This window comes from Eretmochelys imbricata, chromosome 1 (genome assembly GCF_965152235.1).
Source record: "Eretmochelys imbricata isolate rEreImb1 chromosome 1, rEreImb1.hap1, whole genome shotgun sequence".
In the NCBI taxonomy this organism is placed as follows: Eukaryota; Metazoa; Chordata; order Testudines; family Cheloniidae; genus Eretmochelys; species Eretmochelys imbricata.
In genome coordinates, this window is record NC_135572.1 from 1,821,326 (window position 1) to 1,839,785 (window position 18,460).

Sequence of the window (18,460 nt, forward strand, 5' to 3'; positions counted from 1 at the left end):
CAGGAATTGACCTAAAACTTTTCTAGGACTACCCTTGTTGTTAATATACTTAATATCCTCCTTTTTATGATCCATAGCCCTGCCAAACATGGACTTTTCCTGCTGTTTTAATGTCCCTTATCAATTTCCATAACTTACCATTTCTATTCTTGGCCATCTATTTAACCTTTTTCTCTTTGGTACGTATTACTTCCCCTCCCCCCAATGGCTGCCTTCACTTTACCATTGAACTGGGTTTTTACCCAGAGTTCTTCACTTTGTTGAGTGTGAAATCATGAATTTTCCGCCATTTAATAAGCTGTTCTCAAAGAATCACCAATTTTCATTCATATTTTTGTGTCTACATTTTTCCTCCCAATCAGTTCTGCTGACAATTTGCCTCAGTTTTTGGGAATTAGTCCTCTTGGAGCACTAAGTGTCTATAGTTGGGAACTGGTTGGGAACGGTACGTTTGAATGTAAATCAAATTTACAAATGTCTTAGAAATCCTTTTTATATATTCATATATCCTTAATAGAGACTGGGTGACCTACACTGAACACACATCCCGAACATGTTACTCTCCATTCCATATCTTAGGGATCTCAGTCTTGCTTTTATTTTGTCCACTAGTGCAAATGAGCAGGTGTTTCTCTTCGAGCTGCTGCCTATGGCACCCAGGTCTTTTCCCTGAGGTATGCTGTTGTTGGGATATTTCTCCCAATCTTTGTCTCGGGAAAAGTTTGGTGTTTTTTTCACTCTCAGATTTTGAGCAACTGGATGAATGGGGAACTCCCTTCAGTATGGACTCCCTATCCTGGCTCTCATTGCATTGAGGAACAATGACGGATAAACAGTATCCAGACTTGTGTTTCCTGCTGGTGTCTCTTAAGATTCCCCACCACAAAGTGTAGGAATTATTAACACAGGGAATACCACAAAATATAGAACTGGATTTAGTAGGATCATTGTTCATAGTTATTTCTCTGAGTAATTAAATATAATTTTTCAGTGTGTTCAGAGAGATTAATCTGCTTCTCCATGAGAACAGCCTCCACTAGTACATGCGGTGTCTCGTATTAATGTTGTCTCTCCATTCAGGCATTTCTGCTGTGACCATCACCCGAGACCCTGGGAACACACAGAAAGTCAGAGGAACATACAGTGCATGCAGGAGACAGCCTTATGCGTCAGAGCTGGACACCTTCTCCCCTGCTCCATGTCAGAATTCAACACAACTGACTTCACCAACCCCTCCACCTTCATCCTGCTGGGCATTCCTGGCCTGGAGGCAGCCCATGTCTGGATCTCCATCCCCTTCTGTGCTATGTACACCACAGCCATCTTGGGGAACTTCACCATCCTGTTCATCGTGAAGAGGGAGCCGAGCCTCCACAGTCCCATGTTCTATTTCCTCTGCATGCTGGCCATCACCGATCTGGTCATGTCCACATCCACCCTGCCCAAAATGCTGAGCATCTTCTGGTTCAATTCCAGGGAGATCAGTTTCAGTGCCTGCCTCACTCAGATGTACTTTGATCACTCCTTCTCAGGGATGGAGTCTGGAATCCTCGTGGCCATGGCTTTGGATCGCTACGTGGCCATCTGCCATCCCCTGAGACATTCCACCATCCTGACACGCCCCCTGGTGGCCAAGATCGGCCTGGCCGTGGTGCTGCGCAGTGGAAAAATTGCATTACCCTACCCGTTCCTGGCAAGGCGGTGGCCATATTGCAGAACCAACGTCATCCCCCACTCGTATTGTGGGCACATAGCTGTGGTGAAGCTGGCCTGTGCCGACATCAGCATCAGTAGTTACTACGGCCTGTTTGATCTTTTCTCTGTGAATGGAATGGATGCGTTTTTTATCGCTGTGTCCTATACTCAGATCCTCTGGGCCATCTTGCGCCTTCCAACAAAGGATGCCCGGCTCAAAACTTTTGGGACCTGCATCTCTCATCTTTGTGCCATCTTTGCTTTGTACATCCCAATTTTCTTCTTCTCTCTTTCGCATCGGTTTGGCCACAATGTGCCACTTTATTTACGCGTTCTCATTACTAGTGTGTACCAGGCGGTGCCCCCTGTGCTACACCCCATGATTTACGGGGTGAGGACCAAAGAGATCCGGGGCAGGCTGCTCCAGCTCTTTCCTCATAAAGAGATCTAAATATTTTCTCCTTGTGCTCTGGCTCTCAGATTGATCTTTGTACAGAGCTGGCTGGTACATGGTGTATGGACCTGGGTCCCTTCTCTAAATCACTTACTGGACAGACAGAGAGACATTAAACCCTTTCCTGTCCTTACTGTTGTCTGTCAATATGATTAACTGGGGAGTTAGTCTATGAACACTTCCCTGGGTTGCCACCTTTCTTATTGCCGGTAGCTGGATCCCTGAAATTACAATTTTGCCCCAACTCTTCTGTCAAGCTTTGACACTGCTGTGTGTCTTTCTCCCAAATGCCCTGCCCCTGTCACTTGCTCCTGTCTTCCCTTCCCCTTGTCAGCTGTGACCCACTCATTTGTAAAACCAATATGTTCTCACATCTTACGGCAAGTTAATTAAGGGACAGTGGTTTGTGTTAAAATGATAATGTTTATTCTAAATTTGTTTCTAACTCCGTGGAGAGAGGTTTCAGAGTAGCAGCCGTGTTAGTCTGTATTCGCAAAAAGAACAGGAGGACTTGTGGCACCTCAGAGACTAACACATTTATTTGAGCATAAGCTTTCGTGCATCCGATGAAGTGAGCTGTAGCTCACGAGAGCTTATGCTCAAATGAAAGTGTTAGTCTCTAAGGTGCCACAAGTCCTCCTTTTTTTCTGTGGAGAGAGAGACCCCGTCAGGACTCCTGGGATCTATCTCAGCTCTGGAAGGGGAATGGGGTATAGTGTGTCACAGCAGGAGGCAGATACATCTGGGGTCTAAATGAGAAGACCAGAATGCCCATACTGGGTAAAGCCAATGGTCCATGTAGCCCAGTAGCCTGTCTTCCCACAGTGCCCAGTGCCAGGTGCTTCAGAGAGAATGAACAGAACATGGCAATCCTCATGTGATTCATGTGAAGCAGCTCGACAGGAGGGGGCAGAAGCCCCAAGCCCGGGGTGTCTCAGCTTCATCTGGCAGGAGTTCAAGCCTCCAGCCCCAGTAGGAGCCGCCGGGGGAGGGGAAGAGCCTTTAGGGGCTGCTCTCTTCCTTACATCTCCCTTTCCCTTTGTGCAGATGGAGATGGGTTGCACTGCACCACCGGTACAGTCTCCGCACCAGTGGTCTGCTCCCTCTTTGCCCATCTCCTTGGGCCACAGGCCATAACAGAGGACCAGCCAGAGGATCCTCATGTGTCCACTACCCCTTCCCGCACTGTGCTGTGGGATGAGCGTCACCGTTTTCTGGTGGACACCAGTGATTTGAAGGGTAAGGTGAAGCTCCCTCTCCAGCGTTGGGAAGACTTCCATCTCATCCTCTTGGCCATGAGGGCTGTTTTGGAGAAGCGGAGGGGAACCGGGAGGCAGGACATCCTACTCTACCAGTGGGGCTGCGATTTTGGTGACAAGCCTTTCAGGTTAGTCAGTGATTGTTGCAAGGCCGGCTGGGGATCCTCCTACCCACAAGGGTCCTCCTCAGCCCTCAGAATGAAGCCAACCACCTTTTCATCATTGAACACCAGAGGCTCTGGGGTGGGTCTCCACTGTTGCCAGGTGTTCTCCTTCCTTTGTGACACAAAGTATCTTTGGATTGCCTGCAGAAACCTGCATGGATCCACGTGCTGGCAGCTGGAGTGAGGGGACCGGATATATTTTAGAGCACTCAGAGCTCATTCAGCTGGGGTGGTGTTAGCCGACGGCCAAGGATGTTTGGTGAGGTGCCAGCTATGCCCGTTTATACCACCCGTGACTTTAACTGCTAGAGCTCAGAGCTCCTTCGCAGCGGGCAGCCAGGATTGACCGACAGGTGCCCCAAGAATTTGCCCCGTGGAGGCGGCACAACTCAACGCTAGGCTCTTAGTACTCTCACCTAATGGCCAGGCTTTAGAGCCAAAATGGCTGAGGTTCTTTAATTTTGTTGGCTGGTTTACAGTAAACCAGAGAAAACAAGTCAGGCTTATGCACAAATGGTTACCAAAATTTATTAAGCTAGATTCTAATCATGTGGTTACAAAATTGCTAGTGCCTACTTATTTAAATGTAGAGATGTTACACACACAAACAAGTTACAAAACTGAAGCCACAATCCCAAAGAAAGAAAACAAAGTATAGAGCTCTATTTCAAAATATGTGTACACTAAAGATAGGAGATCAGGTGTGGGTGCTTCTTACCCTCCTTGCATCTCTCGATTCCAGCGGTGCCAAGCCAGGATCGGTCACTCAATTCCGCGGAAAGACGAATAAGGGACAAGGCTCAGGGACCCTCTTAGCTGCAGAAGCCTTGGGAGGCTGTCACTTATCTGACCAGCAGATAGATAGTGAAAAGCACTCAAAAATCATGGTGCTGTAGGTCCCCTACTTATACCTCTGTACTCCTTTATTCTCTTTCTCCTTTCTTATGCCAAATTGAGGCTGGTCTGTCTGGGTGACGCCAGCTTTCGCAAGAGTAGTTTACACTTGCAAGGGAGAGAAACAATAAGTTTCTACTAAGGGACATTTCTTTTATCAGGGTAAATATTTTCCCACCTAGGATGTTGGTGTGTGTGCATTACGCTATTTAGTAGGGGCTAAGAGCCATGTTTGTCACAGGGCCTCTGCCTGCTGTGAGCTTAATCGTTGTATATGTTCCCAGAGGCACATTGTAGCAGCACACCTGTGCTTTTCACAGCTTCAAAGGCTGTGCTGGAATATATGTTAAGTGCCCTGTTCCGGCTTCCTCCTGTGTTTCCAGCAATGCTGGTCTGAGGGGGGGTGGGGGGGGCTGGCTGTCTGGCTACAGGTGGCCACCCTGTTCTCCCCTGACCTACAGCCTGAGATGCTGGGAGTTGCTGAGGTCATCCCTGGTCGCTTGCTGCACCTCCAGGCCTGTGTGGAGGGGCTGACGTTGAATCTGTTCAGTGTTTACCCCCTGAATGCAGGCTCGGAGTTGGTGTGTTTCTATCAACAGGTGTTTGCCTTCCTCGGCACCTTGGATCCTCGGTAGTGCCTGGGCCTGGGTGGGGATTTTAATACCATCTTTGTGGACCTGAATTACTCAGCGCTTGAGAGCAGCCAGGCCTCTGCAGGCACCCTCAGAGAGATGGTAAATCATGACTCCCTGGTGGACGTCTGGCATGACCAACACCCGGATGACAATTCCGCTTTTACCTATGTCCAGGTGGAGGTCAATCAGTTACACTACTCCTGGTTGGACTGCATGTATGTATTTTCTTTCCATCTTGCCTGGGCCAACTCCTCCAGCTTTCGACCGGGCCAGTTCTCGGCCCACCATTTAGTGGTCATGATGGTTTCTTTCATCTCGGATCTCACCTGGGACTCTTCACCCTTCAGACCCACTCTGTGCATACTCCAGGAGGTGGGGGCCACCTTATTGCCTACTGCTCGGGTTTTCCTTGAACAGGTCCTACAAGAGGGTGCTCCCCATCTACCCCTCACCCCAGGACCTCTGGAATTCTTGATTTGGCTCCTGTCCCATGAGTCCCTCTGGCCCCATCCCTTTCATAACCAAGGTGGGCTGCATGCCCTGCGGCTGGTTTATTTCTGAATTCCACCAAGAGAAACACTTTACATGCTCCATTTCCTGAGATGTCCTGATACCAAGTGGCGGGACCTAGTACCACCTTCAGTGGGTGAGGAACCGCGGTGGGCCAGAAAGTACTCCAACCTAGTCCCACGGCACACGGGGGATATCGGTTGGTGGCTCCTTCATGCAGCCATGAGCATAGGCATGTATGTGGCACAGTTCACCCCCATTCCAGATGCCTCCCCATTTTGTGGCATGAGACAAACCCTGGCACATGCCTATCTAGAATGTGCAAGATTGCAGCCCCTATTCCAGCTCCTCCACAACTTCCACAGAAGTTTCAGGCTGCACTTTTCTCCACACCTTGTCATATTGTCACTAAACTGGGAGGAGTGGTAGATATGCTGGAGGGGACGGATAGGATACAGAAGGACCTAGACAAATTGGAGGATTGGGCCAAAAGAAATCTGATGAGGTTCAATAAGGATAAGTGCAGGGTCCTGCACTTAGGACGGAAGAATCCAATGCACCGCTACAGACTAGGGACTGAATGGCTAGGCAGCAGTTCTGCGGAAAAGGACCTAGGGGTGACAGTGGACGAGAAGCTGGATATGAGTCAACAGTGTGCCCTTGTTGCCAAGAAGGCCAATGGCATTTTGGGATGTATAAGTAGGGGCATAGCGAGCAGATCGAGGGACGTGATCGTTCCCCTCTATTCGACATTGGTGAGGCCTCATCTGGAGTACTGTGTCCAGTTTTGGGCCCCACACTACAAGAAGGATGTGGATAAATTGGAGAGAGTCCAGCGAAGGGCAACAAAAATGATTAGGGGTCTAGAAAACATGACTTATGAGGAGAGGCTGAGGGAGCTGGGATTGTTTAGTCTGCAGAAGAGAAGAATGAGGGGGGATTTGATAGCTGCTTTCAACTACCTGAAAGGGGGTTCCAAAGAGGATGGCTCTAGACTGTTCTCAATGGTAGCAGATGACAGAACGAGGAGTAATGGTCTCAAGTTGCAGTGGGGGAGGTTTAGATTGGATATTAGGAAAAACTTTTTCACTAAGAGGGTGGTGAAACACTGGAATGCGTTGCCTAGGGAGGTGGTGGAATCTCCTTCCTTGGAAGTTTTCAAGGTCAGGCTTGACAAAGCCCTGGCTGGGATGATTTAACTGGGAATTGGTCCTGCTTCGAGCAGGGGGTTGGACTAGATGACCTTCTGGGGTCCCTTCCAACCCTGATATTCTATGATTCTATGATTCTATGATATGCTCACTGCTTTCGCTCACATATAGGATGCTGCCTGCAGGTCCCTTGTGTTACAGGTGAAATATACTCTAATAAGAATCTGTACATTTATTCATAAAAGAAATAATCAAACCCATGAGAAAATAATGAAGAAAAGACATGTGGTCAAGCAAATACTATACTATAGGCAGCCACAGCTGCAGGCTGCTGGTTGATAATGGCCAGGGACTTAGAAGTGACAGAGAGGGGAAGGCACGTCTGTGTTGGGGTGAGTTACAAATTGAAAGAGTGAGCTGGACCTGAATGAAGCAGGAGAAGAGAGAGGCACTGCCTCCCTCTGAACCACAACCTCTACGGGCAGTAGCTGAAGATTATTCTTTATTATTTCTAGTGTGCCCTGATCCAGGCTGCAGAATCACACACTGCTTTGGTTTGACACCCTGCAGCAGATCCTTGGGCTCGATGCATTATGTATCGAGAAGTGCGCTGTTTCCCTGGAGCTAGAATCCAGGATGTGACCGAGTGTCTGTCAAGACTGATCAAGACCTCGGACCGCTACCCCAGATGTAAGTGGGGAAGTGAGATTCGGGTCGGAAACACAAGGAAGAGGTTACGAGTCAGGAACCCTCCTGATTCACACCGAGAAAGCAGGGCAATCAGCTAGTTATCTTAGATGCATGTACAAAAATGCAAGGAGCCTGGGAAACAAACCGGAAGAATTGGAAGTCCTGGCACAGTCAAGGAACTATGCTATGATTGGAATAACAGAGACTTGGTGGGGTAGCTCACATGACTGGAGCCCTGTCATGGGTGGGAATAAACTGTTCGGGAAGGATGGGGGGGGAGAAAAAGTGGGGGAGTTGCTAGTCTGTAAGAGAGAGGTCTGATTGCTCAGAGCTTCGGTATGAAAGTGGAGAAAAGCCTGTTTTGTGAGATCTCTTTGACAGTCTTCAGTGTCTTCTTTGTCACCTCTTCTGGCTGGGCACAGGGGTGGGCAAGGAAGGAATGGAAGATGGAGCAGAAAGAGGAGGTGTTGCTTCAGTCCCTGAACAACACAGAGACTGGATGAGCCAGAAGGAGCTGGGGCAGGAGAGAGGCACACAGGCGGCAGAGGGGAATCTCTGGTTGCAGGGCTCTGGCTGCAGCGGCGAGACAGACTCCGACTGGAGGAGAAGCCGTGAGCTGCTGGAGGTGGCCTCAGAACACCCCAGAGGACTCTGACTGAATCCCAAAGAATGCTCCCGGGCGTTGAGGACACAGAGGCACGGTGGCAGATACAAAAGCTCTGGGGGCTTTTATTTATTTGGCTTCAGTGAAAACATCGAAAACAGCGGGAACATGGCAGATGTTAGAAACTGGGACTGAACTTGTGGTCCCAGGTTGAAGGGATTTCTAGCCCGTTTGGCAGATTGGTGGATTGTTTGTACCATCAGGGTGACGCACTGCTTGATTCTAAGTCTGTCTAGTGTATAGAACTCAGATTGTGATTTTGTTTATTTCTCAGATTTCAACTTTGTTCTGTACATTATTACTTATAATCATTTAAACAACCAATCTTTATCTAATTATAAATCTGTTTTCTATTTTTTTACTTAATACAGGATGTTGTTTGAAAAGTAAAAGGGAAATCTGCTCAGGCTGATGTATTGTCCTCTCCCCATTGAGGGAGGGGCAGACTGGGAAATAAAGTTACACTGGTCAGGCTTTTGGCCAGGGCAAGATGGTACAGCTCTTGGGTCCTAGGTTGGAGAGCTTGGGAGGAAATGGCTGGAGCCTCTCCATTGTTGTTTCATGGATGGCTGGTGAAAGCATTCATGTAACTGCAGCTGGGTGTGTCCCTGTTTGTGTATAGCTATGTAAGTGCAAGACCTGAGAGGATTGCAGCTTGCCACAACCTCACAGTGTGAGAGGGGCTCAGACTTGTATGCTGGAGGGCTCGGCTGTCCCCAGTTCCAGGTTGCACCCCAGGGAATCCCTTTCCCACCCTGCAGTGAACAGATTGTGAGTCCATTTCCTCATCGTCATGTGGTCACTGAGGGACAGACAGAGAGACCGTGGTAATGGAAAGGAAGTCAGGACACTTGGGTTCTGTGAGTCAGTCTCTGTGTGACCTTGGGCAAGTCATGTCTCCCCATGCCTCAGTTTACCGATCAGGGAAATGGGGATGGTTCAGAGTGATTTTCCCTTGCTAGGTGTTTTGAAGATCCCTCAATGAAAGGTGCAACACAGCATGATGATAGTTACTGATGAGAAGTACTGATCTCTGGTGCCTTAGCGACAGCCCCATGTGTTTTCTGTAAGTGCTTGTCTCTCCTCTTACTCAACTTTCCCCAGATCTGTAGGTCCACTGTCTAACATCTACCCATCTATCCTGACAATTTACAGGATATCAGATCCTCTGGAGAGTTAGGCATTATCCCTAGTTTTTTTACTCATCATCTCATCACCTATACTTTTGAAATATATACACACAAACATACAAAGCAGACAATTCCTCTCTGACTCAGTACAGAGCCCACAAGTTCTCATCTCCCTTTGGGAAGGTTCCTTAATTACTGTTTACTCCTGAAGCTGGATAATTAGAATCATAGAATCATAGAATCATAGAATATCAGGGTTGGAAGGGACCTCAGGAGGTCATCTAGTCCAACCCCCTGCTCAAAGCTGGACCAAACCCCAATTAAATCATCCCAGCCGGGGCTTTGTCAAGCCTGACCTTAAAAACTTCTAAGGAAGGAGATTCTACCACCTCCCTAGGTAACCCATTCCAGTGATTCACCACCCTCCTAGTGAAAAAGTTTTTCCTAATATCCAAACTAAACCTCCCCCACTGCAACTTGAGACCATTACTCCTTGTCCTGTCCTCTTCTACCACTGAGAATAGTCTAGAACCATCCTCTCTGGAAACACCTCTCAGGTAGTTGAAAGCAGCTATCAAATCCCCCCTCATTCTTCTCTTCTGCAGACTAAACAAGCCCAATTCCCTCAGCCTCTCCTCATAACTCATGTGTTCCAGACCCCAATAATTTTTGTTGCCCTTCGCGGGACTCTCTCTAATTTATGCACATCCTTCTTGTAGTATGGGGCCCAAAACTGGACACAGTACTCCAGATGAGGCCTCACCAATGTTGAAGAGAGGGGAATGATCACGTCCCTTGATCTGCTCACTGTGCCCCTAGTTATACATCCCAAAATGCCATTGGTCTTCTTGCAACAAGGGCACACTGTTGACTCAAAGCCAGCTTCTCGTCCACTGTCACCCCTAGGTCCTTTTCCGCAGATCTGCTGCCGAGCCATTCGGTCCCTAGTCTGTAGCAGTGCATTGGGTTCTTCCTTCCTAAGTGCAGGACCCTGCACTTATCCTTATTGAACCTCATCAGATTTCTTTTGGCCCAATCCTCCAATTTGTCTAGATCCCTCTGTATCCGATCCCTGCCCTCCAGCGTATCTACCTCTCCTCCCAGTTTAGTAGAAAGAAAAGGAGTACTTGTGGCACCTTAGAGACTAACGAATTTATTTGAGCATGAGCTTTCGTGAGCTACAGCTCACTTCATCAGATGCATACCGTGGAAACTGCAGCAGACTCTATATATACACAGAGAATATGAAACAATACCTCCTCCCACCCCACTGTCCTGCTGGTAATAGCTTATCTAAAAGCCATTTCCAGCACAAATCCAGGTTTTCTCACCCTCCACCCCCCCACACAAATTCACTCTCCTGCTGGTGATAGCCCATCCAAAGTGACAACTCTTTACACAATGTGCATGATAATGAAGTTAGGCCATTTCCTGCACAAATCCAGGTTCTCTCACTCCCTCACCCCCCTCCAAAAACCCACCCCCATACACACACAAACTCACTCTCCTGCTGGTAATAGCTCATCCAAACTGGCCACTCTCCAAGTTTAGTATCATCCACAAATTTGCTGAGAGTGCAATCCACACCATCCTCCAGATCATTTATGAAGATATTGAACAAAACCGGCCCCAGGACCAACCCCTGGGGCTCTCCACTTGACACCGGCTGCCAAGTAGACATGGAGCCATTGATCACTACCCATTGAGCCCGACAATCTAGCCAACTTTCTACCCACCTTATAGTGCATTTATCCAGCCCATACTTCTTTAATTTGCTGACAAGAATACTGTGGGAGACCGTGTCAAAAGCTTTGCTAAAGTCAAGAAACAATACATCCACTGCTTTCCCTTCATCCACATAACCAGTAATCTCATCATAGAAGGCAATTAGATTAGTCAGGCATGACTTGCCCGTGGTGAATCCATGCTGACTGTTCCTGATCACTTTCCTCTCATGTAAGTGCTTCTGGATTGATTCTTTGAGGACCTGCTCCATGATTTTTCCAGGGACTGAGGTGAGGCTGACTGGCCTGTAGCTCCCAGGGTCCTCCTTCTTCCCTTTTTTAAAGATTGGCACTACATTAGCCTTTTTCCAGTCATCCGGGACTTCCCCCGTTCGCCATGAGTTTTCAAAGATAATGGCCAATGGCTCTGCAATCACAGCCGCCAATTCCTTTAGCACTCTCGGATGCAACTCGTCCGGCCCCATGGACTTGTGCATGTCCAGCTTTTCTAAATAGTCCCTAACCACCTCTTTCTTCACAGAGGGCTGGCCATCTATTCCCCATGTTGTGATGCCCAGCACAGCAGTCTGGGAGCTGATCTTGTTAGTGAAGACAGAGGCAAAAAAACCATTGAGTACATTAGCTTTTTCCACATCCTCTGTCACTAGGTTGCCTCCCTCATTGAGTAAGGGGCCCACACTTTCCTTGGCTTTCTTCTTGTTACCAAGATACCTGAAGAAACCCTTCTTGTTACTCTTGACATCTCTTGCTAGCTGCAGCACCAGGTGTGATTTGGCCCTCCTGATTTCATTCCTACATGCCCGAGCAATATTTTTATACTCTTCCCTGGTCATATGTCCAACCTTCCACTTCTTGTTAGCTTCTTTTTTATGTTTAAGATCCGCTAGGATTTCACCATTAAGCCAAGCTGGTTGCCTGCCATATTTACTATTCTTTTGACTCATCGGGATGGTTTGTCCCTGTAACCTCAAGAGGGATTCCTTGAAATACAGCCAGCTCTCCTGGACTCCTTTCCCCTTCATGTTAGTCCCCCGGGGGATCCTACCCATCCGTTCCCTGAGGGAGTCGAAGTCTGCTTTCCTGAAGTCCAGGGTCTGTATCCTGCTGCTTACCTTTCTTCCCTCTGTCAGGATCCTGAACTCAACCAACTCATGGTCACTGCCTCCCAGATTCCCATCCACTTTTGCTTCCCCCACTAATTCTTCCTGGTTTGTGAGCAGCAGGTCAAGAAAAGCTCCCCCCCAGTTGGATCCTCTAGCACTTGCACCAGGAAATTGTCCCCTACGCTTTCCAAAAACTTCCTGGATTGTCTATGCACCGCTGTATTGCTCTCCCAGCAGATATCAGGAAAATTAAAGTCACCCATGAGAACCAGGGCATGCGATCTAGTAGCTTCCACGAGCTGCCGGAAGAAAGCCTCATCCACCTCATCCCCCTGGTCCGGTGGTCTATAGCAGACTCCCACCACTACATCACTCCTGTTGCTCACACTTCTAAACTTAATCCAGAGACTCTCAGGTTTTTCTGCAGTTTCATACATGAGCTCTGAGCAGTCATACTGTTCCCTTCCATACAGTGCTACTCCCCCACCTTTTCTGCCCTGCCTGTCCTTCCTGAACAGTTTATAACCATCCATGACAGTACTCCAGTCATGTGAGTTATCCCACCAAGTCTCTGTTATTCCAATCACATCATAATTCCTTGACATCACCAGGACCTCCAGTTCTCCCTGCTTGTTTCCAAGGCTTTGTGCATTCATAAAGAAGCACTTGAGATAACCTGTTGATCGCCCCTCATTCCCAGTATGAGGCAGGAGCCCTCCCCTCACAGACATTCCTGCCTGTGCTTCCTCCCGGTATCCCACTTTCCCACTTACGTCAGGGCTTTGGTCTCCTTCCCCCGGTGAACCTAGTTTAAAGCCCTCCTCACTAGGTTAGCCAGCCTGCTCGCAAAGATGCTCTTCCCTCTCTTCGTAAGGTGGAGCCCGTCTCTGCCTAGCACTCCTCCTTCATGGAGCACCATGCCATGGTCAAAGAATCCAAAGCCTTCTCTCCGACACCACCTGCATAGCCATTCGTTGACTTCAAAGATTCAACGGTCCCTACCCAGGCCTTTTCCTTCCACGGGGAGGATGGACGAGAACACCACTTGCATCTCAAACTCCTTTATGCTTCTTCCCAGAGCCACGTAGTCCGCAGTGATCCGCTCAAGGTCATTCTTGGCAGTATCATTGGTGCCCACGTGGAGAAGCAGGAAAGGGTAGAGATCCGAGGGCTTGATGAGTCTCGGCAGTCTCTCCGTCACATCGCGAATCTTATCCCCTGGCAAGCAGCAGACTTCTCGGTTTTCCCGGTCAGGGCGGCAGATAGATGACTCAGTCCCCCAGAGGAGAGAGTCCCCGACCACCACCACCCGCCTCCTTCTCTTGGGAGTGGTGGTCGTGGAACCCCCCATCTCAGGACAGTGCATCTCATGCCTTCCAACCAGCGGAGTCTCCTTCTGCTTTCTCCCCCCAGACATATCATCTGGTCCACTCTCCGCAACGGTACCTGTGGAGAGAACATGAAAACGGTTAGTTACCTGTGTCTGCGTTGCTGGAACCCGGACATTCCCCCTTCTTCTTCTGGAGGTCACATGTTGCCAAGCTTCTTCACTGGCCTCTTGGCTCCTCTGTGCAACCTGCTCTAAATCTTTAGAGCTTTGTGCCCGTAGAAGCATATCCTGACTTTTGTCCAGAAAATCCTCAGTTTCTCCTATGCAATGCAGGGACATTATCTGTTGTTCCAGACCTTGACCCTTCTCTTCCAATATGGAGACCAGCTTGCACTTTGTACAGACAAAGTCGCTTCTGTCCTGTGGAAGAAAGACAAACATGGCACATCCAGTGCAGGTCACAACAGCTGAACCCCCCCCCTTCCATATCACCTTCCTACTACGAGCTTCCTCAGAGAAGTTCGCAAGATGTAAACCTCACTGGGCTCACTCCAGGCGAACTCCCAGGCAAACTACTGCTGTGTGCTGCTCTGCTGGTTCACTGTCTCTCAGCTGGTTCACAAAGCTCTGTCTATTTTTAAACAGCCAGGCTTCCCTGAAACAAACAAAAAGACAGCCCCAATGCCCGCCCCCTGCAGGCTGCCAGCCAATTAGCATCAAAGTGGAGACATACTTGTCTACAGCCTGTTTACATTCAGGTCCTCCCTTCTCCTCTGGAGGCTGAGCGAACCCCACTGGGATTACACAGAGCTATATTATAAACTGTGCATGCTGTGTGTTGGCTCTCGGCGTGGGATGTTGCTGGAGATGCTGGGGTGAGAGAGGTGTGGGTCACGGCTACCTGAGGGGGATTCCTTGGGAGGACACTTCCATCTCAGAATTCACAGGTATCATCTCTTGCTGAGAGGCTGATTGTCAAACCCTGAGTAACGTGGGTGTGGTGGGATAAAGAGTAAGTCTGTGGTCCTTGAAATGTCCCAGGGCCCTTGCCGTAAGTGATGAGTTTGCTAAAGAATCACTGGCCAAAATCTCACTCTTTACCCTGCTCATCCCACCTGATGGACTATAGCCCCAAGGTGGTGAATTTCAGTGTCACTGTGAATCCTTCAGGGCAAAAGATATTATTAGCTGTGCATTACAAGGCCAAATTCTCAGACCACGACCAGTGCTGTGCTCAGGCCCCAGAGAGGCAAAACTGCCCTTGGAGAAAGAACCGAGAACAGACGTCAGGAGCCAACTGTGTGTTAATGCACAGACACTGTAACCCGCTCCTCTTGTATTTCAGGACTCTGTCTGTTAATGGGGCAGAGGGACAGGGGCTCTTACCTGACTTTTATCTGCTGGAAAGCTTGGAGGTGTCAGGGCTCCTCACTCGAACAATAAGGAGAATTTTTAACATGGGTAACACATACTTTCTCCTAGCTTCATTCCAGAAGTCGGCTGAACTGTTATGCCTGAAGCTTTCAAAAAACAATTGTGCTGGAAGCAGACACCCAGCATGGGAAATCTCAGTCCAAACACCTAAAAACTGGAAAACTCATAAGCAACTGAAAATGAGCTCTTCTAATGGAAGGTGTCAGACAGCCTTGACTATAGGATATGCCACCAGCACCACCTGCAATGGCCAATCCATTTGTGAATCCCGTTCTTCTATGCTCCTCTCTCCAACGATGTTGGCAGCAAGGAGTTCTTCAGGCCAAATATGAATTATATTAGCAATTATCTTTACTTAATGTTATATGGTCAGACTTTCAATTTAACTAAACAGTCCCTAGTTCATGTTATGAGACACATTAAATATAAATGCCTGTTCTACTTTCTTTATCAATAGATCCATAGGGTTTATGGTCAGAAGGGACCATTTGATCATCCTGTCTGACCTCCTGTAAAACACCAGCCCATTACATTTCACTGAGTTACCTCTGGATTGTGCCAAAAGTCTTCTGTGTATTTGAAGACCACTATCATGTCCCCCATTCATCTCCACTTTTCCAAATAAACATGTTGGTTCCTTCTGCTTGCTCATAAGGCTTGTATTCCATCCTTTGCATAACATTTCTTACTGGACTATGTATACTTTCCAGTTTCTCTACATTCTTTCTCTACATTGGTGAGCAGAACTGGACACATTACTCCAATTGAGACCTAACCTGCACCAAGCAGAGGAGTACTATCACATACCGTGACTTGCACGTGATACTTCTGCTAATGTAACCTAACATTGCATTTGCCTTTTTTGAAACAGCAAAAAAATCCAAACCCTAGACAGATGTAGCTATATCATAGAATCATAGAACTGGAAGGGACCTCAAGAGGTCATCAAGTCCAGTCTCCTGCACTCATGGAAGGACCAGAAGCATTTATAACATCCCTGACAGATGTTTCTCTAACCTGCTCCTTGAAACAACCTTTTAGGTATTTGAAAACTGTTATCATGTAACCCATCAGTCTTCTCTTTTTCAGAATACACAACCCCAATTTTTTCAGTCTTCCCTCAGAGGTCATGTTTTCAAGACCCCTAATCATCCTTTTCCCCAACTGTTCCGGATCATTTTGAATGTTTATCCGATTCTCCAAAGGACTTCTTCAACCCCTCCCAACTTGGGATCATCTGCTAATTTAATAAGGGTACCCTCTATGCCATGACATAAATTGTTGATGAAGACATTGAAAGGAACTGAACCCAGAACTGATCTCCCCACTTGTTATGTCCTTCCAGCCTGATGGTGAACCATTGATAATTACTCTCTGGGAGCAGTTTTCCAACCAGTTATGCACCCACCTTATTATTTTAGCTCCATCTAGGTTGTATTTCCCTAGTTTCTTAATGGCAAGGTCATGCAATACTGTATCAAAAGGCTTTCTAAAATTGAGATATACCACACCTACTACTTCCCCCCATCCACAAGGCTTGTTACCCTGTCAAAGAAAGCTATCAGATTGGTTGGACATGATTTGTTCTTGACAAATCCATGCTATCACGTATCATCTTATTATCTTCCAGATGTTTTCAAATTGATTTCTTAATTATTTGCTCCCTTATCTTACCTGGTACAGAAGTTAAGCTGACTGGTCTGTAATTGCCTGAGTTGCCCTTAGCTCCCATTTTATAGATAGGCACAATATGTGCTCTTCTCCTGTCTTCCAGAATCTCCCCTGTCTTCCATGACTTTTCAAAGATAATAGCTAATGGTTCAGGTATCTCCTCAGTCAGTTCCTTGAGTATTCTAGGATGCATTTCATCAGGCTCTGGTGACTTGAAGACATCTGACTTGTCCAAGTAACTTTGTACTTGTTCTTTCCCTTTTTTAGCATTTGAACCTACCCCATTTTCACTGGCATTCTCTATGTTAGGTGTCCAAACACCACCAACTGTCTTAGTGGAATCCAAATCAAAGAAGTCATTAAGCACCTCTGTCATTTCCACATTTTTTCTTATTGCTTTCCCCTCTTCATTTAGTAATGGAACTACACTGTCCTTGGTCTTCCGATTGCTTCCAATGTATTTGTAGAATGTTTTCTTGTTATGGTTTTTTGTTTCCTTTGTGTATCCAGCTGGTTTGGTCGCGTTTTGTTTGTTGGCCTTTCTAATTTCGCTCCTACATGTATGTGTTATTTATTTATTTATATTTCTCCTTTGTAATTTGACCTTGTTTCCACTTTTTTAGGATCCTTTTTTGTTTTTTAGATCATTGAAGATCTCCTGGTTAATCCACTGTGGTCTCTTGCTAAACATCCTATCTTTCCTATTCAGTGGGATAGTTTGCTCTTGTGCCCTTAATAATGTCTCTCTGAAAAACTGCCAGATGTCTTCTATTGTTTTTCCCCTTAGACTTGCTTCTCATGAGATCTTACGTAACAACTCCCTGAGTTTGCTAAAGTGTGCCTTCTTGAAATCCATTGTCTTTATTTTGCTGTTTTCCCTCCTACCATTCTTTAGAATCATGAACTCTACCATTTCATGATCACTTTCCCCCAAGCTGCCTTCCACTTTCCAATTCGCAACCAGTTCCTCCTTCTATGTCAACATCAAGTCTAGAACAGCCTCTCCCCTAGTAGCTTTCTCCCGCTTAAGGAACAAAAATTTGTCTCCAATACATTCCCAGAACTTGCTGGATCATCTGTGCCCTGGTGTAGACAGCATGAGATTAATTCTTCCTTCGACCTAGCTACCACCTCTCCGGGATTACCTATGCTGAGGGGAGAACCCCTTCCCTCTGTGTAAGTAGTATTTATATTGAAGAGCTAGGGAAGCACGGCTGTAGAATTTAAAATGTAAACAACCTTTCAAGCAGATCTTCCAGAAAAACATCCAGTCTTCATCTGCCAAGTTGGGGAATTGGAGAATCAAAGACTTTTCTTCTCAGTGTGTCCCAGTCTTTAATCACCATTAGTGTGAACTATTTGGTCCTAATTTCAAGCTGGAATTTGCCTGGCTTCAGTTTCCAGCCCTTCGGTCTTGCTCAGCCTTTCTCTGGTAGATTACAGGGCCCATTATTACCCAGAGTTTTCTCCCCATGAAAGTCACCACTTGGGCATTTTATTGATAAGTTAAAGAGATATACACCTTCAAGTCTAACGATCCGGCTTTTTCTCCATCCTCCAATCATTTTTGTGGCTCTTTTCTGCACGCTCTGCACGTTTTCAACATCTTTTTTTTCAAATTTGGACTACAGAACTGGATGCAGTTTGTTAAACCACTCCCATGCACAGAGGTAAAATCCTTCTCCTGCTCCAACTCACCAACTCAACATTTTCCCCTACTAAATCAAATACCGCTGAGAAATCAAGGTACGTTGCATCAGTGTTGTTCCCTTAATCCACCAAATGTGTACCCCATTCAACCAATGTGTATTCTCATAAAAGGATGAAATCAGGTTTATTTGACAAGTTCTGTTTTGCATAAACCCTGTTGGTGACTGCCATTACTTACATTTCTAGACTTTTTTTGAACTAATCCCATACCAGCTTTTCCA

The 18,460-nt window shown here is 47.0% G+C and overlaps 1 protein-coding gene across 1 annotated transcript; it reads left to right on the forward strand.

Moving 5' to 3' along the window:
• The first annotated feature begins 1,147 nt into the window (after positions 1–1,147).
• LOC144259200 (olfactory receptor 52R1-like) lies at positions 1,148–2,146 on the forward strand. Its single transcript, XM_077807384.1, has one exon. The coding sequence runs from the start codon at positions 1,148–1,150 to the stop codon at positions 2,144–2,146; it is 999 nt and encodes a 332-aa protein (XP_077663510.1).
• Positions 2,147–18,460: the final 16,314 nt, after the last annotated feature.

What these genes read in the sequence shown, in the direction of transcription:
- LOC144259200 (XM_077807384.1), top strand. Translation starts at nt 1,148, where the DNA reads ATGCAGGAGACAGCCTTATGCGTCAGAGCTGGACACCTTCTCCCCTGC.